Genomic DNA, 23,572 nt, shown 5'->3' with positions numbered 1-23,572 from the left:
ATATTGCATGGCTGGATGCCTCCATCAAGGTGGCCTGCCTTGGTTACAAACACATGGCTGTTAAAGTTCTTTTAGGAACTCTTGCACCTGGCCAGTGATCTTTACTGGAAGGCCATACGCCCTGTGATGCCATGTTAACATCAGTTGTTTGATTTTGGAGTTATCTCTCCAAGATGTGCTGCTGTCCCCAGCTATCACACTATCAGGCCTCATTAGCTCGGGACTTTTGGGTTTAGCATCCTTGAGTTTTCCCAACCCAACCACTCAATGTTAGTATGATCTTGGTGGATATTTTAGAAAGAAACCAAAACTTTCATCTGTTGGTGTCAAGGGAGTCACACTTTTTCCTTTAATTAATTGTCTTTATCAGGTTCTTCTTCTTCATCCATAATTAAGTATTGCACATTAAATCTGTTATGCCCAGTTGACTCAGACAGTGTGTCCAAAAGGTACAGCAGTTGATTACTAATAGTAACAGAAAAATCTCAAGTTTGGATTCCAGAGCTCTGTTGGGTACCTTACTTATGTTAGGGAAAGTAAAGGAGGCTGGGAATAGTGCTGACCACACTATCCCATAATATGCCAAGGTCACTAAAAGCATAAAAACTCTACTTCACCAGCCGCATGGACCGTAAGCTTCAAAAGGGTACTTTATTTCTTTTTTACAAACATACTATGCAATTGTTTAATGTAGGTCTGTTTGCAGATAATGTCTTGGAGTAATGATCTTCAGGATGCTATTTTCCATGCACATGAGTGTTTGCCTTTTTAAAACAAGACTCTATGTGGGAACCATGATGCTATTAATACTGTTTCTAATGTTTATAAAATAATCATGAATGAGCCCCTGTCTATGCTAAGAGGCCTGTGGTAAGTTTCCCAGAATAAAGCATTAAGAGAGGGCAAGTTAGTGAAGGAGAAACATGGAGACATAGTATAAATAAAAACAAATTACAAAACCATCTAGAAAATGGATTTTACTTCATGAAAGAATCAGGCACTACAGCAAATAACACATCTGTCAAAAAAATGATGATTCTGAATAATGGGGGCTGGGATTTTAAACTACAAGGAACAATATAAATGGAAAACAAAATGTTATTTATTACAGTGTATAGGTACCATTTTTTTTTGTTTTAAAATATTAAAATGAGATCAGCCAATTTTAAAAACTCTTTTGTGCTAGAAATACAAAATGTAAAATGCTAAAAACCCTGTGTGTTAGAAATACTATCAAGATATATTTGTATCAGTGTTGTTGTTTTTTTTAAATTTCTGAACATATCTTTTAATAGACTTTTTAAAAAAAACTAACGGGACAAAGGAATTAGGTTGCTAGTAGTAAACTTTTTATCAATATTACACTATTATTATCCTAGTCTACTTAATAGGTCTAATAACAAAACTAAATCTATTCTTATCCTACACACTCAATTGATATTATATTACTAATATCAAATTAACACCATTTAATTTAAAATGAACCATATAAACACATTGGTGTATATATTTAGTGTGTTTATAATTGTATAGTTTATGAGAGTTCAATAATAAAAAATTACACTACAAAGAAACAAAAGTTAGTGAAATCTAAAAATTAAATTAAAAAACCAAAACAATACCTTATTATTAAACATTAAATCAATGCACTGTTTTCACGAAAAGTCTACATTACAAATTTAAACAAAAAAATTATGTTAAAGATAAGAAAAAGCTAACCAAGTGTTTAATTGTAATAAAAATAATATTCTAGAAATAACTGTATACAACAAAAGCAGTTAACTGTTAGCATTTCCCCCTATAGTTAACAGTGAAGATTCTATATCAGTTTACATGTGAAATTATTTAAGTTTGATATATAAAACTTTAGTACTCTTTCAAATAATTTTACCAGTAATAAATAAATAACCCTGGATATATATATACAAGAGTGAATATTTTTAGTTTAAAATCCCACAGATATGTATAATAGTACAAAAGCTATCTTTTCATGTTTGACGTTTTAAGTTAGAAACCAATAGATCAGCTACAGAATGCACAAAGATACACTCAAAACAATGATAAGCTTGAAAACTTGTTCACTTAAAACACCAAATTCGTAACCATGGGTCATGAACAAAATACTGAGAAAAGAACAATTTAATCCTGTGGTAGTTACATGAACACCTTTTGTTAAATCGTCAACACTTTTTGAAATAACTGAGTTAAATTTAAAAAAAAAAGGATAAATTAGCTAACAGTTAAATGAAATAACTTATAGGCCTACATTAAATGCTTATCTAGTCCACCAAGGTCTTATGGGTAACTAACCACACAACCCATTTAAACAGAGTTCACAGAAACAATGGAACAGTTTGGTCAAATTGTAGAGCATATGACTGCTAACCTGAAAGTTTTGAGTTTGAATATGAGTTCAAGTCCATAGTACGTCCCTGAGTACACACAGCTCTGAAAGGTACCTGACTCATGTTAGGGAAAGTAAATACGGCTGGGCATAGTGCTGACCACACTTTCCCTTCAAATGCCGAGGTAAAAAAAAAACAACAGGTGAACTCTACTTCATTTGCCCCATGGACCACCAGGGGAACTACTCACATGTGGAGCTAAAACTAGATGTGGACAAAATGAACGAATCACAGGTAGTAATGTGAACACTTTAGTTGAAACAACAAATGGTTTACAAATGAAAGTAGATACACAGAGAAAAATTCTTGTGTTACAAGGCACACGCTAGACTGCCACAACAGGCAGATAACATAGTATGATGGTGAGGAGAAATCTAGTTAACAACTGAACTAGTAGACTAGACATAAACGAGAAGGAGACATAGAGTTGATCAGTTGTTTTTTAACAATGATAAATAGTAAAAATTGTAGAAACTTCATGGTTGTATTTTTAGAATCTTTGTTGTCCATTAAAGAGATAGACAGCAAGAACACTATTTAGTATGTGAAAAACTGGAATAAAAATGCCTTTAAAATGCAGTCTACTTGATAGCCAACCAGAATACTGTTGTTTAAGGTCTATTTGGCATGTTTTGTAAAAAAATACTTTCTTTTCAAGAAATATTGTCTAATTGACAGTCAGAGAAGAAATACTTGTGAATCAACAATTTATACCTACAGCTTAAACAGAATAAAATCTATGTCATTTTTATAGAAATCTAGCTACTTATCACATGAATTGAATTTCAAACATTTTCTGGCAATCCAAAATAAAGATCAGTGATACTCTTGAGAATGCTGTTTTTGGTGGGAAAATATCAGTTGAAAATTTAAAAAATGCAAACAATAATTAAATGAATAAATTTACATTGTTTAATGAAGACTATTGCACAATTCTTCAAACAATCATTAATCAATCACAGTATTGTACATATAGTTTAATTAAGATTTACAAGATCTATGCACTAGATTAATGAAGAATTTTTCCTTCACAAGACAACATGGGACATAACTCATGATGAAGAGTAAAAGTGAGGTAATTTCTGGACAATGGAACTAAAAGCTATTTTAATTCTATGCTTGACAAACAAGCCCTCATACCTCATAAAAAAAGGTTACTATTTAAGTTGTAAAACAAATTGTAATTTTAAAAATGAAACAAAGTAGAGAAAAAAATATAACTGAAATAAAAACATGTTATGGGCATTCATTAAGTGATTTATTTGAGATTAGACTAGAATAATTTTTTTAAAAATTTCAAAATAAAGTAATTTAAAACTAAACACTCTAATCCCAGTCAATCTCTTTATTCCCACAAAAATAAATAGAAATGGTTTAAAATGTCAAGTATCTTGAGACACAAGCATTTCTCAGTATTCTATTAAAGAGCGGACGAAAAGATAAGCCCTCATTTAAAAAATATTGCATCAATTATTACATTTGTAGGCTATAACTTGGTTTAGCCAATTTAATAAATATTCGTCAATGGGATTTCACTAATCCATTACCCTGGAGACAACACATTAACTGGAGATCAAGAACAAGAAGTAAAAAATATTTTAGTTTATGATCAAATTAGCTAAAAACTACATGGAAGAACTGTTAGATTTTTAAAATGCTTTATTTTTTGTTTATCATCCTAATAACACTAGGTAAAAATGTCAGAACATTTTTTTTAAACTTGTAGGCCTATTTTTTCTTATAATTTTATTGCCTGAATTTGACCACAGGTAATGTTTTTATTACTTGGAGAACAAGTTCAATAAACAATTACTAGCTAACTCCAACTGCTTCAATATTATAAAACATGCTTTTATTATTATTTACATACATTTTTTTTAAACCCAATGGTACTTCTGAAGGTACATTGCCCATCGTACAACTTTATAATTTTATTTTATTATTATAATTAGTTCTTAGTTCAAATTATTCCCACAAGATGCTTCAAAAACCAAAAAATTCTTTAAACTACCATGAATTGTATCCTACAAGATTCTCGTCCACACATATGGAACATAGGGCAAGTATACCAAACAAAAAATTATAATACTGTAAACCCAATTTTTTAAATAAGTCATTTCACAAATTTTATAACAAAATTATACCTACTATATTACAAAACCAAATGCTACATAGTATCAATCAAGAAAAATTGAAAACTACAAAATTTGCTACCCTTAAACCTTGAGAGAACCGTCAAAATGTAAATCACATTACAAGCTAGAGGGGGGAAGGATTGATGTTTATATCAGCACAACAGCTGAGTCAGGTTATATAAAATAAAAATTTTTATATAACTGAGACACTGATGTTTGTAAACATAACCTTTGTTTATTCTACATTTCTATTAAAATCAATCAACACAGATGTTTCACTCAGAATCAACAACATTGGTAGAACAGGGGGGAGGGGGAGGGTGTACCTTAAGTGATACTTTGTTTTTGTTTTACAATAAAAAATGTTGAGGGGTGTATAAATCAAAAGCTGACTTTAGAGGCAGTTCTATATAAAATGCACATGTAGATAATGTGCAGTTAATCCCCGTCCCCCAATTAGGATCAGCTGGCAGTCAGTATGGGGTACACACTAAATTATTGCCAGTAGAGGGTTAGGTTGGTTTATAGACTATTCCTATTATTTTCTACAATGTTCATAAATAATTTCTAAAGGGGTGTATTCTGAGACATGCCTCTAAAAATCATTTTGATGGGGTGCTAAAATTTAATATAAAGCGGAACTTATGCATCAATACCATAAAAGTAAAGTTCCCTTTCAAACCTGCCGGTCATATGTGACCTCTGCATATGAAGGGATAGTGTGGTCAGCACTATGCCCAGCATCAATACCATATACTACAAAAATAGGTATCAATATCATACAACAACTGCAGCCTATTTGTGTTGGTATGTTACAACACAACATAAGCCCTTATGTGTCAGCATTGAAGACAGTCTGCTTATAGCATGTAAATAAAAAGTAAATCAAGATGGTTTTTTGCACCATGACCCAAGAAATCAGAACTGATCCATGTATGTAAACTACACATATAGCAGTATACCAGTGCAAATTATATGGTAAAATAATGTCTTCTTCCTCATGACTGAGTATCAGTGACAATGCAACACAATCAGAAAAAATAAAAAATAATTGTAAAGACTTTTTAGATATAGTCATGGAACACAATTTATACAACAATGCCTTCTGTTTAATAAAATAACAGACATATCTATTCTTGATGTGTTATAACAATATTAAAATTAAATAACAGAAAATACTGAATTCTTATTTGTTGTGCACTATTTTAATCAACAAATATATTGAGGAAATAGGAAATAACATTTGGCCATTGACACAACCTTGGTATACCCTCTTTAACTGTATATTGTACAATATATAGGTATATATTTACACGATGTTGAAAGATGTATATAAAAATGTATACTGGTATTTCTTTTTATCTGTACCTCATAGAGGCCAAATTATAATGGTATGTGTCGGTAAAATATATTCCAGATTTCTTATGTTAAAATACAATTTTAGAATATCTTTTGTACGGTGCCGTCATAAGTAACCACAGAAAGAAGTTACGTCGTTTCTGGTCAGTATCTGGCACCGCTGAGATCACGAGGCTTCGAACAGCAGCAGCTTCAGCCCACAGCATCATTAATCAACAACATCCACCTACAGCAGCTTTATGACAGCAGTGTATAAGGAGTGGGTTGCACTTCAGCCGAGTAGTTTTGTACCCAGGAGGGGGGATAACTCAGTCTGGGTTGAGAAAAACTGTCTTGCTGCAGTCACCGTTTGGGAGGGAGTAGTTGGTTCTTTCCGAGTCATCCATGGCCTTCTTCAGCTCACCCCTGGCCTTACGGATCACAAACCAAAGCAGTACCACAGTTATCAGGAGCTGGAACAGTAAAACACCTTTGTTACCATTTTTCAACTAATCTGGTATAGATTTAAATTATCTGGTACATGCCACAAACCAAAGCAGTACCACAGTTATCAGGAGCTGGAACAGTAAAACACCTTTGTTACCATTTTTCAACTAGTCTGGTATAGATTTAAATTATCTGGTACATGCCACAAACCAAAGCAGTACCACTGTTATCAGGAGCTGGAACAGTAAAACACCTTTGTTACCATTTTTCAACTAGTCTGGTATAGATTTAAATTATCTGGTATATGCCACAAACCAAAGCAGTACCACTGTTATCAGGAGCTGGAACAGTAAAACACCTTTGTTACCATTTTTCAACTAGTCTGGTATAGATATAAATTATCTGGTATATGCCACAAACCAAAGCAGTACCACAGTTATCAGGAGCTGGAACAGTAAAACACCTTTGTTACCATTTCAACTAGTCTGGTATAGATTTAAATTATCTGATACATGCCACAAACCAAAGCAGTACCACTGTTATCAGGAGCTGGAACAGTAAAACACCTTTGTTACCATTTTTCAACTAGTCTGGTATAGATATAAATTATCTGGTATATGCCACAAACCAAAGCAGTACCACAGTTATCAGGGGCTGGAACAGTAAAACACCTTTGTTACCATTTCAACTAGTCTGGTATAGATTTAAATTATCTGGTACATACAAGTTCAAACAACACTTAACTGTTACAGCCTTAACTAAAATATACAACTAAACTTAACAACAAATACTTTTAAGTCTTTGTAATACAACTGAGTTTTAATATTTGTATTGAGCAAACTATTGAAGTCGCAATCAATTAGTCTTTGTAACTTAGTTTGAGTATTACCATTTTTAATATGCAAAAACTTGTTTTTAATCACCATTTTTCTCTATACACATTTTTACCATTGACATTAGTATAAAACTGATTTAAGTCTAACTAGTGAACTAAAAATGATCAATGTTAGCATTCAGACTTTAGCTTTAGTCAACTGACACTACTTATTTCCATGTATGTACATTTTCCCACAAAAGTGTTGCTCAACATAGTAAGTTGTGTAAAAAATCCCATACCTGTCCACCAAATATGAAGAATCCAGTGAACCTGTTTGAGTCATCAGACATGAGATCCTGCATCGTCCTCAGGGTGGAGCCCAGGTAGCAGTTGAGGACTGTCATAGGCACCAGGCCACCCACGCTGGACACCAGGTAACGCAGCAAGGAAATACTGGACAGCTACGAGAATTGGGTGAGGAAATTTATTTTGGACAGTTAAAAGAAAATAAAGAAATGAAAGCTTTTTTTTTAATTAATCAATGAGGGGGCTAGGTGGTGGCATGGTTGGATGGTAGAGCTGATGACCGGTAACATGGATCACGGGTTCGAGTCTGTAGGACACCCTGAGTACACCCAGCCTTGATGGTTACGTGGCTCAGATCAGGGAAACAAAGACAACTGGCATAGCGCCAGTGTTCCTTCCAGACATTTTTTCTCCCGGGGGGGGGGGGGGGGGGGTCACTTGAAATTTTCGGGGGAGGCGGTACTCTGCCCCCCCTCCCCCCCCCCCCCCCCCCCCAAAGAGATGCCTGGAAGAATCTCTGCATAGTGCTGACCACACTATCTCAATTGAACAACATCCTCTTATAATACTTGTCCTTAGCACTAACATTGATAGATAGCACTCAAAACCAACAATGTGATTGCTAATCAGCTATAGATGATCACAAAGTGGTACCCTTTAAAAAAAAAGTAAAAAAAATATTTAAACTTACAGAGAACAAAGCATTCTGTAGACCAAATGGTATTGGCGTCAACCTGGTCAAGGCTATGACCTTCATGCCATGTGACCCACTGACCACGTTAAGTATGGCCTCCACCTTCCTGGAGTAGAAGCGCGACCTCAGGTAGTCTGAGCACAGCAGACGCATCACAGGAGTTGATATAGAGAGACCTATTGTAACACTGAATGTGACTACTAGAGGCCCATACAGCAAACCATACAAATAGCTGTGGACACACAAAAAATCTGTCATTTTTAAAACCCTTTTTTTGTTTAGTTTTCTTTGTGAGAAGTATTAAATAACAGGTAATAAATAAACTATGAGGTGACAAAATACAGCAAACCATACAAGTAGCTGTGGACACACAAAAAATCTGTCATTTTTAAAACCCTTTTTTTGTTTACTTTTCTTTGTGAGAAGTATTAAATAACAGGTAATAAATAAACTATGAGGTGACAAAATAACGAGCATATTAACCATTTCAGTCTTCATGTGATAGAAAGTAATGCTAAATCTGACCTTTTATAAAAAATTAAGATGCTTTGTATAAACTGTGTTTTTAAAATATTGATAGCCTTATAATGTGACTTATAATACACAAAACCAATAATTCTTACAATAGTTTTGTGCATATAAAATTATTAATTATATTATACCATATAAACAATACATTTTCTAAAGATGACAGCTGCAGTAAAAAAATAACATTAAATTACAAACTTTATAATACGTCTAGAATCTATATATCTGTTTACAATGTTTTGAACTTAGACAATTAGTGTTTTCTCTATGTTACAGCTCAGTGTTTACACTTCTTTAACTTCAAACTATTTTCTATAACATTTCAATATGTATTAATTCAATACACTGTTTACTATTCAATATTTTAAACTTCAGATAGTTAACATTCTCTATAATTTTTCTATTAATTATGTGCTTTTTAAATGGTGTTTACAATTAAATATTTTCAGCTGCAGATAGTTAACATTCTCTATAATTTTTCTATTATATTATGTGTTTTTAAAACAGTGTTTAACAATTCAATATTTTTAACTTCAGATAGTTAACATTCTTTATAATTTTTCTATTTATTATGTGTTGTTTAAACGTTGTTTCCAATTCAATATTTTAAACTTCAGATAGTTAACATTCTCTATAATTTTTATATTATTTGTTTTTTAAATGATGTTTACAATTAAATATTTTAAAATTCAGACAGTTAACATTCATTAATTCATTAACATTCTCTTTAATTTTTCTATATATGTTAAAATGTATTTATTATAATGTACCATAACATCAAAACATTTTATAAACATACCCAGACGTGACCATGAGTAAAGACAGCCCCCAGGCTATTGGAAAGCTGATGACCACAAACAAGGCTGCGATGATTGACACGCTGGTGGTCGGCTCGACCTGCTCCAGCCACATGAGCCCAGAGCGGATGTGCCGGTGGCCAAACACCAGGAAGGTCACAATCAGGATGATGACAGCGATGGAGGTCAAGGACGTTCTGTAGCAGAGGTCGTTCGAGTCGGGTGTGTCTGTTGTGATGGCGTTAATGAGAACACTGCTAGGGCCTGCTCAGTTAGGTAATTTTTTTTTTTTAAATTACTAGAATGTTTCACTTTGGTCAATGGTAACCAATTTACACAGAAAACAAAAAAATATAGCGTATATTACAAAGATTTTATGAAAATGCTACTGTGACCGACTCTTTAAAAAAAAGAGTGTGATGGTGTCCATTGTCAGAAATTGGTAGGAAAAATTATGACCAAATTATCTTCAGTGACTTTATTTTAGTTTTTATGGTAAAACATACACGAACTAATCAGATGTTGCACCAATGTCAGGGTATTTTAGACTTGGGTTGTGCTAAAACGTGCAAGAGATGTTCCACTAGCCTACATAAATTTGTTTGATGTTATAATCAACATTTGTTAAAATTAAAGTGTTTTAATGAATAAAATGACATTGTATTAACATTTTACTCAATAGTCTGAATAGTCTCAATACTCAATTTCTGAACATATTTAATTGATGGGGATATAATTAGGAGACTGCTGGGTACTATCATTTCAAAGGCTAAGTTCACAGAACTAAATTAACTCAATCATGGACCACCAGGTTCGAAAGGGTAACTTTTCGTAACTTTTCGTTTTATTTTGTTGGAGATATTCTACCTAAATTATGTATCTAAAAACTTTTTTAGAGAATACGATGTAAAAACTCACCTCCATTGTCCTTGTTGCCTGTCATGTCTTTTCTGTCCTCCACACCTGCCTCTAGGTCCCTGGCCTTCGGATGCACCTGGTGGGGGTCACGTTGATTCAAGTTGGTGTCCAGCCCACCCCAGGACGCGGCTGGCTCCCCTTCACTGTGGTGGCCGTCACCCACGGGCAGGAACACAGCATCAAGCTCCGAGGACTCGCCTATGAACAGCTCAGGGTTTAACTTGAATTTACTCATTGTAGTTGTCCAGTTGGTGCAAGGTTCTTAATATCCTACAAATACAGGAGAAAAGAAACTATTAGGAATAATGGTATTAACAGACTTAAGTGATCATACAACCACAAACTGTACATGATCATACCCCACAAATTGTGAGTGACCATACCACCACAAATTGTGAGTGATCATACAACCACAAACTGTGAGTGATCATACCACCACAAATTGTGAGTGGCCATACGACCACAAATTGTGAGTGGCCATACGACCACAAATTGTGAGTGGCCATACGACCACAAATTGTGAGTGACCTAAACGACCACAAATTGTGAGTGACGATATGACAAAAAAATTAAAGTGATCAAATGACCACATACTTTTAATACACATATAACAGCAAACTAATTGATCAATTGACTAAAAACTAATAGCAAGTGAACAAATGACCACAGAATGTACATGGCCATATTACTCAAACTAAAAGTGAATGACCACATGATCACAAACTGAAAATGACCACTTGACTACAAAATAAAAGCAAGTGACAACATGCCCACAAACTGTCAGCAATTACATGTCCACAACTTATTGAATGTCCACAACACCACAAACCAAATAACCATATGACCACGAACTTTTAGCTACCACAAACTAACAGTTTGTGTAAACAAAGAAAAAATCATTAAACCCCAACAGTTTAAAAACTGTAACTACACACCACCATGTGCCATGTCTACATCTGCCAGGTAACTCAATCAAGCTAACAAGTCACTGAAAACCCAAGCAAATTATGAATTATTTCAACTGTATATCAACATGAGAGGGTTGGAGTAACCTGAACCGGTTCATTAACCACCAATGATGGCTGCAAATGTTAATGTAAAGCCCACCAGTACTTCATTAAAAATGCCATTACTGATGAGCCGGATGGGGTGTGCCATGACTGTTCCACTTATAATGCTAAATATAATTTTTTTAAAAATATTTGTAGGTGCTAAATTTAAATTGAACTTTGAAAGCTGTGGAACAAATTTCCTAACTTTTTTTTACCGGACCTCCCCAATAAACGTAAAATATATTAGTGCCTTGCACATACATCCTCACTTGTCAACATACACATAGACATTGAGTGTATGTAAAAAAAAAAAAAAAAAGACTCAAAAAATTGTTAAAAAGGTGTAGATCTACATTTCATTTTTAATGGGCTTGAAAAGTGGTTCAAAACTGTAGTTGCCAGAAAGCTTATTTTTTTTACCAAAAATTGAATATTTTATAAAAATGTGGTAAGCCTACACAATGGCTTACGGTTTTTTTAAGGCTAGAAATATTTAAACAAGTAATTATTAATAATTTAACATCTAAACATAACACTCTTAAAATAGTGAGACGATTACAATAATAAGATATGCAAATGCATTTATAACATCTTGAATCGAGCTAAAAAAAAGTCCACCATATTCAATTTGTTTTATCTTAAATTGCTCACTCTGTACTTTATATTTACTGTGACTTTCATTGTTTTACTTTCCCTGGCCACTCTGGTTTACTCATAGATAAGCACAGGATGATTTATAATATTATTTGAATTGGAAAAATAGACTCCTCATTTTTTTTTTTGTTGAAGCAGTTATTAGGAAAATTTGTGGACCGAAGGCCAAATGATCGTCCAAATGACTTAAATAAAATTTATTGTTATTCTGACATCTAAAAATATAGTACTGTACTGAATAAAGCTACGGTTTTCTATTTAAATTAGACTCAAATGATAAATTTAAAATCTATGCATTTCATTATAAACGTTGGACACCATATCACATAAGGATAATCAGAGATGTTTGATAAAATAATAAACTACGACCCAGTTTCATTTTTATTAAAACTGACTTTTTCGTACATATAACCACTTTTGGAGGGGAAAGTGATAGTTGCCTCCCTTATTTATTTTCAATTTATAAATGGGAAGTAACGAACAAATTAATAACCATTTTATATTCAAAGAGTTTGGGCGTTAATGTCCTCTCCTTGACTTTCTTATCAGTGGACACTTGTATGGTTTAGGCACCAATTTATTTATTTTCCAAGGGAAAAAAATATGTTCCAAAAGAAATAGTTTTAACGACAGTTTTACTTTTAAATGGGATAGCGTGGTAGGATGATAAAGCATACGACTGCTAACCCGAAAGTCTCAAGTTCGAATTCGGGTTAGTGTCAGCAGAACGCCACCCCAACTCTGATTGGTACCTGAGGCGGCTGGGCCTAGTGCTGACTACACTATACCTACATATGCCGAGGTTACTGAAACAGGTGAACTCTACTTCACTGCCCCGTAGAACGTCAGATTCAAAAGAGTAGTTTTATATGTTTGTAAGGAAAATTAAGTTTTTCACTACAATTCAAAACAAAACTTTCACATCTATGTATTACACTAGCATTATATGACAGACGTTTAGCTTTAATAAATTCAAATCACTTTGCTGATAAAATGTTGGCTTAAAAGCTTGGTTATAATTTGAATCTTTTGTTGTTGGGGAAAAAATAATGAATATGTGCTCACTCGTAAATTTTTTTTTACTAATTTATAGCATACGAGCCGACCCGCGGCGTATATAGTTGTTTTATTTTCTACTTTTCAGTATTTCATCATTTGTGAATTCGATACCCTGTCTCAGAGGCGTAGCGAGGTCGGGTGTCACCCGGTGCGGCACTTAATGGTGTCTCACCCCAGAGGCGTAGCGACCCTACCCGGGGACAAACTTTCAATTTTCGATTTGCACACCCCCCCCCTCCCTTCAAACTTTTGATTTGCACCTTTTAAAAGACTATTTAACACTCGAATTAATCACTTAATTAAGTGGAATTATCATTTTTCTCTATATATTTTGCTCTTTTTTGCATTGGTGTCACCCCCTAAATGGTGTCACCCCCTAAATGGTGTCACCCGGTGCGGTCCGCACCCCCCTGCCCTATCTACATCATATTCAAACTTCCACAGGGTGATGGGCGTCTTTAGTTACACCAGCTGCACGATCTATGCCGCAATGTTAGAAGCAGGAAGACAAAAGGTTGCCGCAAAGATCTTGTGACTTCATCAATTTCTTTCGGCAAACATCATTCATCATTTCTATGGAACCCTCTGTGGAGTCTTGGGACAATACCACAGCTCTCCATCGTACTGGGCGATTCCTGTCCAGTTTTGCTCTACAGTTCGGCATTGGCAATATTTTTTAGGCGACTTGATGTATATTTACGGCGCAGGGATCCCTTAATGTAGTTTATTCAACAAGCATGTTTCACAAAAAAAAAAACCTAGATGCCTCTGCCCACAGACTGTTCAGCCACGTTAACATATAAAGGATCGTATCTTCAAGGGTATGAACTTCCCAAATCAGCTCGGGAAAAGAAAATGGTAACAAACGACTATGACATAGTCGATCTATCGCAAACATTTTAAACTTAGTATCCAATAATGAGATGCGAAATCACATGATTTGAAAATGTACTATTGTCTATTTTTTTTTTAAAATTGTACTTGCATTTTTCACACCTCACCTTGCACGTGTAGCCGCACCTTCCATTTTAAGCCTTTAACTTAGATTTTAAAAACTGAACTTTATTTATATCAGTTGTGCGATCTTTCAACTGCGACACAAGAGAAAAGGTGCACGGATGAACAAAAAAGTCGTGTGACCCGTTCCTATATACCAGATGGAGACGCTGGGGCGAAACATCTTTTTCTGAGTAGTCACTTCGTTTTATTTAGCCAGTCAGTCGTGTTTATGTTGTAAAAGAGGGGGTGGGGTGAGGGGGGGGATTCAAACAAGTTTGAGCAAAGTTCCGAATCAATTAGACTATCATTTCCAAATTTCTTTTGTCGTTTACAACAGAAATAACGTGTTGCGACAGATGCTATGGTGCATCCAAAAAAAAAGGTCGAGGAATCCATGATATTCGATTACACTCGTTTTAACGCGCTGCAGGTGGCTTTCAGTTGGTGGAGTCAAAGGATAAGTGGAGTTTCGGTATGGGTGGAGGGGGGATAGGAGAAGTTTGGGGATGGGGATGGGATGAGTCAGGGATGGGGTGAGTCAGGAGGTGGGTGGTCAGGGGAGAGTCAGAGATTAGGGTGTCAGGGGATGGGGTGAGTTCGGGGACGGGGTGAGTTCGGGGATGGAGTGAGTTCGGGGACGGGGTGAGTTCGGAGATGGAGTGAGTTCGGGGATGGGGTGAGTCAGGGGATGGAGTAAGTTCGGGGATGAAGTAAGTTCGGGGATGGGGTGAGTTCGGGGATGGGGTGAGCGGTGATGGAATGAGTTCGGGGATGGGGTGAGTGCGGGGATGGAGTGAGTTCGGGGATGGGGTGAGTTCGGGGATGGAGTGAGTTCGGGGATGGGGTGAGTTCGGAGATGGGGTGAGTAAGATGATGGAGTGAGTTCGGGGATGGGGTGAGTTCGGGGATGGAGTGAGTTCGGGGATGGGGTGAGTTCGGAGATGGGGTGAGTAAGATGATGGAGTGAGTTCGGGGATGGGGTGAGTTCGGGGATGGAGTGAGTTCGGGGATGGGGTGAGTTCGGGGATGGGGTGAGTTCGGGGATGGGGTGAGTCAGGGGATTGTTGGAGTCGAGGGGTAGGTGGTCGGGTGTTAGGTGGTCAGAAAAAGGGTGGTGTTTGAGAATAGGTCGGAAGAAGAGGGTGAGTACACTAAATTAATATTTAAAAAGTAGGTTAAGGTGTACACGAGATGTACATGTATTTATTGTACCTTCTACAGCTTGGCGAGAGAGGAAAAAATCCAGCGACACTCCCTAAATAGATGTTCGTAGAATTTTAAAAGGAGACTCAAAATATCAGTTACCACTGTTAGGATTATGGGAAGTCGTAGCCTAAGTGGTAGAGCGCTAGCCTGCTAACCTGAAAGTCTTGAGTTCAAATCCGAGTCCATGTCAGTAGACCGAACCTGAGTCCACACAGCTCTGATAGGGAAAGAAAAGACGGTTGTGCTGACCAAAAAACATATTAACTCAATGTCATCTTCCCAAATGGACCGCTAGGTCTAAAAAGGATTCTTTACTTTACTTTTTAGATGCTAAGGTTAGGACTTCGTTGACGGGTTTGTTTTCTACAATGATACAAATAAACCACTAGCTATTGCATTACAACAGTGTGGACTTCGCCAGGACCCCCCCCCTCCCTTCCCTACACACCAACACGATAGAAACCTGGACTACACTCGGCAAAGACTGACACGAAATCTTAACTAATCTACAGTCGGTAACCTTTCGGTGGCCAACGTCCTGATCAGCTGTTTAGTGGGATATCAGATCTAGACACGGACCAAACGTCTCCATCCAATCAGTTCGATCGCCGGGGTCAATCGTTACGTTCATCGACACGTTACGACGTCAGAGTTCAAGGTCAGGCAAGTGATAGTGACTTTGGGCTTCACGTCTTTGTATTGACTAACCAGAATGTACCCGCTACTATCTGACACAGTCAAACACTGAATGATTCGAGTCCATAGAGTTTACAAATACAACGTTAAACCCTTACACTTGCATTCATCGGGTAGCATTTAAACTCGTACATATACAGACAGGGTTTCTTTCAGATATTTTTCTTTTGAAACTTCTCCAAAGTATTTTGAAGATTACAAGGGATTAAACACAGCTTTCTACTTTTGAGAAAAATGAGATTTTGTGTTTGAGATCATTTGCTGTTCCATTGTGGCATGATTTTGAAACCCTAAATATTGAGGGGATCGGGGTGGTTTTACGCTTTCATATTGTTATACGTGGGAGATATAAACTAGTCCTACATGAATATGGCACTAAATAAAAAATTTCAAAACGTGGTGTTCTTCATATTTATTCTATATAATTATATATTTTATTCTATTTCGCCCAACGGTTAGGGGGAGCGGGGGGGGGGGGGGGGGGAAGGGGGTGCCGATGGAAATACACTGCCCTCGAATACCGTCTCAAGAGAGATGCCTGAAAGAAACACTGGATACAGCCAAACAAGAAGGTTAAAGTATGACCGGCAGGAGATCACGGACAAGCCGGCAGTAGATCACGTACAAACCAGCAGTTCAACGGTTTCTCTATGACGTCTATCTTACTGACTGTTATTGTTTTTTTACAGTTAGAAGTAATACACTTAATTTAATAGAGAGCTTTAAGTTAATCGATTTAGATTCGACCTAGTGAAACGTAACACAAACATGGTCGGCGACACAACATAACAAGTGGAGTGTAGAGATTAGCTCTAATATAAAATTAACACAATAGCTAGTTAACCTTCAAATACTATATCTTATTTTAGATCTTTGTACTAGATCTTTAAAACATCTTTTTTAAAATACAATCTGGGACGCCAATACTACAAATGAAGTATCTTAGATCTTTTTAACACAATCATGGACGCCGACCTTATTTATCAAGTGAATATGTGCGTTAAGTAAAATAATATCAACGCAGCGGATACACTACATCTTATTTTAGAGCTTTTTAACAAACTGAAGCACGTCGTTTTTACAATCTTGATTATTTAACCAAATATCCGCTGATAGTTAGCAACACGTATGCTTCACATTGGGAAAAGTGAGAAGACCTGGGCAAGATACGCTGACAGGGGCCCAACTGAAGGGAGCCGTCAAAAAGGGAGTACGCTGTAGAAGTATAAATAAGGCTCTACGTTCCTCCGGGGTGGGGGAGGGGGGGGGGGCACAGAAGTAACTTTAATGGGGGGGGGGTCACAGAAGTAAATTAAATCATTTATCCTATATAATGAAGGATTACAGCCAGAGCTTATACTAAATTAGATTTACACTCTGAGATCGCATACCGATCTTCGAAGGAAAACATACGCTTTTTACGTAGGTATATATAATGAGTGGCAAAATAAATCCTAACTTTTTTACAATGAGGTTTCTTTCGTTTCAAGTATTGGGAATAAATATAGTTAAATGCGTCTCCAAACAAGTGTTTTGAATTGTTTTAAATAATGGTTTGTTTCTAACAAAATGCTGCTGATATCTAGATTAGATCTTGATTTTGCCCCAATAATAAAAAAAAATATCTTAAGAACAAAACCTATTTTAGTAACGTATTAGTAAGTAAGTGAAAGACCTTTACGAACCTGACAGTCTACGGGGTAGGTGAAGTAGAGTTCACCTGTTTCTGTGACCTCGACATATGAAGGTATAGTGTGGTCAGCACTATGCCCAGCAGCCTTTACTTACCCTAACGTGATTCAGGTACCCATGAGAGTTGGATGGACTCTGGGACGTTCTACTGACACGAACCCGGATTTGAACTCGAGACCCTCTGGTTAGCTCTACCACCCGACCACAGCGTCCCACTTAGTAACTCAATAAGTTTATTGGAATTTGAAAAAAATAATATAAATCATCGGGTTAGGTTTAGCGTTAATCTCGTGAGCCATGCACAACACACGCACTAACAACCCTTCACCACGGCGACCCTTGAGGTTAAAAAGTGACCAATCAGAAGTTCCGTCACACGAATAAGATTTGTTTACAGTGCCATCTAAGTGTAGTAAAACAAAAATTAAGTGTTGGCGGAAAACGTGGAAGTACGTTTCCTTGGTTACTAAACGAAGGGTAAACACCGCGATTCAATGTAAATAAGCCGCCATGATGCCAAGTTCCCATGCGAAAAGTGGGAAGTCTAAAGCTGGGTTCTAGGCAGTTTCACAATTGCAGCTGTCAGTAGCGCCTAGGCAGTAGCGTAGCGAAGAGGGGGGGGGGGGGGGGGTGTGTGGACGGGACATAAGTCCCCGGGCGCCGACCTAAGGGGGCGCCTAAATGGGTTGAAAAAATAAATTGAAAGGTTGAGGGGGTGGGTGCAAATCGAAATCTTGAGGGGAGGGGGTGCAAATCGAATAGTTTGTCCCCGGGCGCCGGGAAGGGTCGCTACGCCTCTGCGCCTAGGAAAATCGTATAAATGTAACGACCTGATAAGCCATGTAAATGCTGTAGCGCTCTAGTCGCATTTTATATACAAAGTAACAAGTCATATTAAATAACGTCACATTATTTTCGTCGCCCCCCCCCCCCCCTTACTACAAGATTTTTAAAAAAAAGCTACGTCACACACTAAAATGACGATACATTCCCCCTCCCCCATTCTCATTGATTTAGCTAATTTTTAACTTAAGCTAGCATACTTTTTATATATATTTATAGGCAAAAAAACGTGATCTACGTCACATTTTTTAACACCCAGCGTTCTTCTTGTCACGTGGTCACAAAAGTAGCCGAGATGCCGTTTGATCGCATTAGCCACAACTCCAACAGCTTGACTTGTATAAACTGTACGTACTGTATAGCGCCAAAACTAACAAACACCATTAGATAACATCTATAGACACAGGCATTCTACAGCTAATGGAACTTAATGCACGCGGCTAGTAAGCTGCCATTGGTCGAACCACGGTCACGTGTTCTTAATAACTCTTGAAAAGAGTTTCTTAAATTAAATTGTATTTGTTTTTCACATTGTAAACGCTAGTACTTCTAAAAGTTTATGTTTGGAGTGAACTTTGTGTGACAGTAAAATATCTGGCCAACGGAAACGCATGTAGCCCGATTAATCATGTATTTGTCAAGCTTTTCATGATTTCGCTCACAGACTGTGGTGAGAGCTTGTGAGCGATATTAAAGGTGTATCAATAGGTAGTCCAAACTGAAATTAACTATTGATTGCAGACTTCTGGAGTGAGTATGTCATGAAAGAACTTTTAATTGTAAGCTCTATGCCACAAATTTTATAAAAATATCTTAATAAATAAAAAAGTTATGCGATTTTTAAAAAAGCAAAATTTGGTAAAAAACTGATTTTTAAAAAGTGCCATTTTTGAGAACCCATATTTTCTAAACTAAATAACATAGAAGTGTAGAAATTGGTAAAGTTACTGCAAAGTTTGTAATATATATGCCCAATTTTTTTCAGTTATCTAAAATGAGTCTTTCTAAGGTAAAAAAATAATTGAAAATGACAAAAATGCGTTTTGGTCACTTTTATTTTTATAATTTTTTTTTTTTTTTGCTTTGGACATAGAATAACTCTAAAACTATTTTGTTGGTAACATTAACAGGAATAATGTGTTCATTATTTTCAAAAATCACATGAGTTAAAATATTATTTTAAAAAAATGCCACAGTTATCTATAGCAGGAGAAACAGAATCAAAATTTAGTGGAGTAATGTAATGTAATCTAATAAAGACGTGATGCCTACAAGTAATGCAGCAGTTGCTGCTACATTCAAACCTATTGGGTTGATAACTGCTTTGGGGGAACAGTTTTTAAAACGACAACTCCACATCTTTGTATGTCTTGTTTCCCCCAACCTTGATCTTGTGGAGCATCAAGAGTAAGTGATATGTTTTGGGAACTGTAGTTGGGGGGGGGGGGGGGCTTGGCCTTCTTCCCTTCCCTTGTAAGGAAAGTTCTGGATAGGCCACCATAAATGTCTCCAGCTATGGAATAAATAATTGATTTAGTGATTAAATAAAATATAATTAGATTTACTACTAGCCTATTGTTTAGGCCTACTATTTATCTTGTGACTGTAGCTGGAAACATGAAAAAGCCTGAAAACACCTTTTTGATTAAAGAAATTTATACTTGATAGTATATTTTGAACATTAATTCTATTGAATGAGATATTCGTTGTTTGTGCCACAATGGTTGAGATATCCAATGATGAAGATGCCATACTGTGGTTCTCAACATCATATAGGACAACTTAACTGTCCTTCAGTGTTACTATATACATATAAAATAAATAAATAATGAGAAATACTACTAGTACTACTTACACTTACAACTAATATAACATTTAAAACTAAGTCACAACATGTACAATCTTGTTAAATTGCACCACCATCTAAAAATTGATCTGGTACATTTTATCAAGGAGACTGGCGCAGACCATTTCACATTATTCAGCAGGGGAATCAGAATCAAAGTGCACAACAGAAAATTAAAAATTAATCACATTAGTCCTTAAAATTTAGTGTCTTTTGTTTTAAATAAATTGATAAAAATTTATAGTTATTACAATTATAAGTTTCTTTTGTGTTTCAATAATATTTTATAAGTATTTAACCTTCGTTCCCTGTAAATAATTGAGTTCGTCCACATAGTAACCAAAAATGTCTGGTGGCCATTTTGAATTTGTCGATTCATAATTTTGACGCGATAGTCCAGATAAACTGTAGTAATACAACCCTATCATTAATCCCATTCGATAGATTTTAAAGAATTAGTAAACACTAGCATCTAATAGTTAAGTGCATCCATATTTTAAGTCCCTAGAATGTCCTGAATTAAATAGCTTCACGTTTAAACACACCATGTGTACAAGCGTAGTTCACGCGCTAAAACCGTGGACTAGTAGGGTTCAAATTTACATTAATAACGTGTGCTAATTAAACCAAACTGACATTCAAACTTAAAATGCATTTATTAAAATGGAAATGAAACTTTAAAAATGATACTTACAACTTGTTTGAAGGCTCTAGCAAGGGTAAAATCCGTTTAGCATCATCGGTCGTCAACCTTTAAAACCGTTCGGCGAGCAACTGACTCGGGGCTGAAAGTTGACTCGAGGGTTATATGCTTATTGAGGGTACGGCTTCGCGACCGTAAATCAGAAAGACTTGAATTTACAAAGTAGTTATAAAAGTGAACTTTACATCGGTGTAAAGATTGAAACAGAATTAGTTTGTTTTCGTGTATATATCGTCATTTAAAGTTTAAAAACTGATTTTTTAAAATGAAATAAGCAAGTTATTTTTTCAATTTATACATAAACGATAGACTAGAATTCGCTCTTTAAAATGACATTAAGATTATGCTTCTACGATGCTTCGTCGCGAAGCCGCAACCAAATGAAACAGTGTGGGGTCGATCGGTACACGCAAAACGGTGAAATTTGTTGACGTAACTGATACTTTTCAAACAAATATAAAACACATTCAAACATGTGTTACAGATATAAAAATACCAGATTACGACAGATAAAGGCTTAAACTTTATTGACATATAATTTTTATTCTTATAGGACAACTAGAAGTAGTGAAATTTTATTTTTGAAAACCGCAAAAACTGACCCTAAAACGCGCTTTTTCGCCAGTTTGGACTACCTAGTATCAAACATTAACATTTACAAATAAAATCATCAATAACTCGAATGGGTTGCGTTAGAAAGAAAAATAAAACGTTTCAACTGATGGTTGTCGACAGTGAAACAGCAACAGTAAATGCGTTCACCTTTTCGATCCCAAACGAACGCATTATTTTTCCCCTGGGGTCTTGTGAGTTACTGACGAAGACTTGATACGACACACCTGCAGCTTTAGATGGTTACCGATATGCGGTAGTTTCTCTGTTACTTAAGAGCAGGTAGGTATTATTTTGAAGGAGTTGATACAAACTCGATACCTAATCAGTGGCTAGGTAAGCTATGTCATTTTGGAGTAGAATTAATACCTATACTTCAGCGAAATCAGTGGCTAAGGTGTGGCTTCACCACTGGGTAGACGCTAAAATTTAGTGTGATAACATCAATGGCTAGACGCTAAAGTTAAGGTAAGGCTTCATTACTGGCTAGACGCTAAAATTTGCGAGCCAACATTATTGTACATCATCAGTGGCTAGAGGTTTAAATGTAAGGTTTTGTTATTTTACTGGTTCGACGCTAAAAGCTGAGGCGAAACTGCACTGCTATCTAGACGCTAAAATTAGCTTGTTAACATCAGCAGTTTCTTTCAGGCACTCAGGAGCGCGTCCATCGCAATCCCCCCCCCCCCCTCCGGTCACCCTCGTACAAAATGGAAAAAAATATATAATTTATATGAAAAATATATACTTTAACCGGTATCCGCCCCGCCCGTAAAATTTTAAGTGCCGGAGAAAAAATGCCAGTAAGAAAACCCATAACATCAGCGGTGTTTCTTCCAGACTTTTTCACCGGGGGGGGGGGGGGGGGGCGAACTAAAATTTCCGGGAGGGAAGGGGGGGGGCGGACACTGTTAAAAGTATATATTTTCTCTATAAATTCCAGAGTCTCTACAAGAGATGCCTGAAAGAAATACATAACATCAGAGTAGGCTGTGGTTGTGTTGCTGGCTAGACGGACGCAAGAAGCTACTGTGAAGCAGGGGCGTAGCGAGGGGGGGGGGGGCGGACCGCACCGGGTGACACCATTTAGGAGGGTGACACCAAGGCAAAAAAATAGCAAAATATATATAGAAAAACCTGAGGGGGGGGGTGCAAATCGAAAGTTTGAGGGGGGGGGTGCAAATCGAAAACTTGAGGAGGGGGGGGGGTGCAAATCGAAAATTAAGTGCCGCACCGGGTGACACCCGACCTCGCTACGCCACTGCTGTGAGGCAACAATGAACCGGCTAAAATTGCTGTCTAGACGCTACAACAAGCCCTGCTGCCGCCGGGTCTAGAGAGTAAAGATCTGAAAGCCGTGGATTCCAGCCACGATAAGACGCAGTAGACTTGACATTGTATTTTAAAATTCTATTAATAAAAACTCACGGGATTCAAAAATAATAAAATCTGACAAAAGCCATTTGCATCCTACAAACATCCCCCCACCCCCCTCTCCATTATTAAAGGAGCTGGCACTCAACATGTCAGATGCATTGGCCTGTCTGTAATATTCTAGATAAGAAGACTTTTATGTTGCTATGCAGACATTTATGTTGTTATGAAGACATTTATGTTGTTATGCAGACATTTATGTAGTTATGAAGACATTTATGTTGTTATGCAGACATTTATGTAGTTATGAAGACATTTATGTTGTTATGCAGACATTTATGTAGTTATGAAGACATTTATGTTGTTATGTAAACATTTATGTTTATCCATAAAAATAAAGAAACAAAACAATGCAGTAAAAAAGTGTTTGATTAAAAAAAAAAACTACAAA

General features: G+C 36.3%; 1 protein-coding gene across 3 annotated transcripts in view; it reads right to left on the bottom strand.

The window, feature by feature from the left end:
* Positions 1-976: 976 nt before the first annotated feature.
* LOC131945871 (transmembrane protein 64-like) overlaps positions 977-23,572 on the bottom strand; it is a 38,960-nt gene continuing 16,364 nt past the window's right edge. The window contains exons 2-6 of one of the 3 annotated variants that reach the window (XM_059306480.1): positions 10,386-10,655; positions 9,470-9,731; positions 8,140-8,374; positions 7,442-7,603; positions 977-6,351 (exon numbers count right to left, since the gene is read on the bottom strand). In XM_059306480.1, coding sequence (XP_059162463.1) covers positions 6,208-6,351; positions 7,442-7,603; positions 8,140-8,374; positions 9,470-9,731; positions 10,386-10,620 — 1,038 coding nt within the window. In that variant the 5' untranslated portion in view covers positions 10,621-10,655 and the 3' untranslated portion in view covers positions 977-6,207. Of the gene's footprint in view, positions 6,352-6,795; positions 6,875-7,441; positions 7,604-8,139; positions 8,375-9,469; positions 9,732-10,385; positions 10,656-23,572 lie in introns of those variants that run through there. The other 2 variants (XM_059306481.1, XM_059306482.1) reach the window with 2 other exon arrangements.

Source organism: Physella acuta, unplaced genomic scaffold (genome assembly GCF_028476545.2).
Source record: "Physella acuta isolate Inbredline_101_S28 unplaced genomic scaffold, ASM2847654v3 ptg000538l, whole genome shotgun sequence".
Lineage (NCBI taxonomy): Eukaryota > Metazoa > Mollusca > Gastropoda > Physidae > Physella > Physella acuta.
Note: the sequence above shows the minus strand (reverse complement) of the source record. Positions and strands in the feature narration are given on the sequence as shown.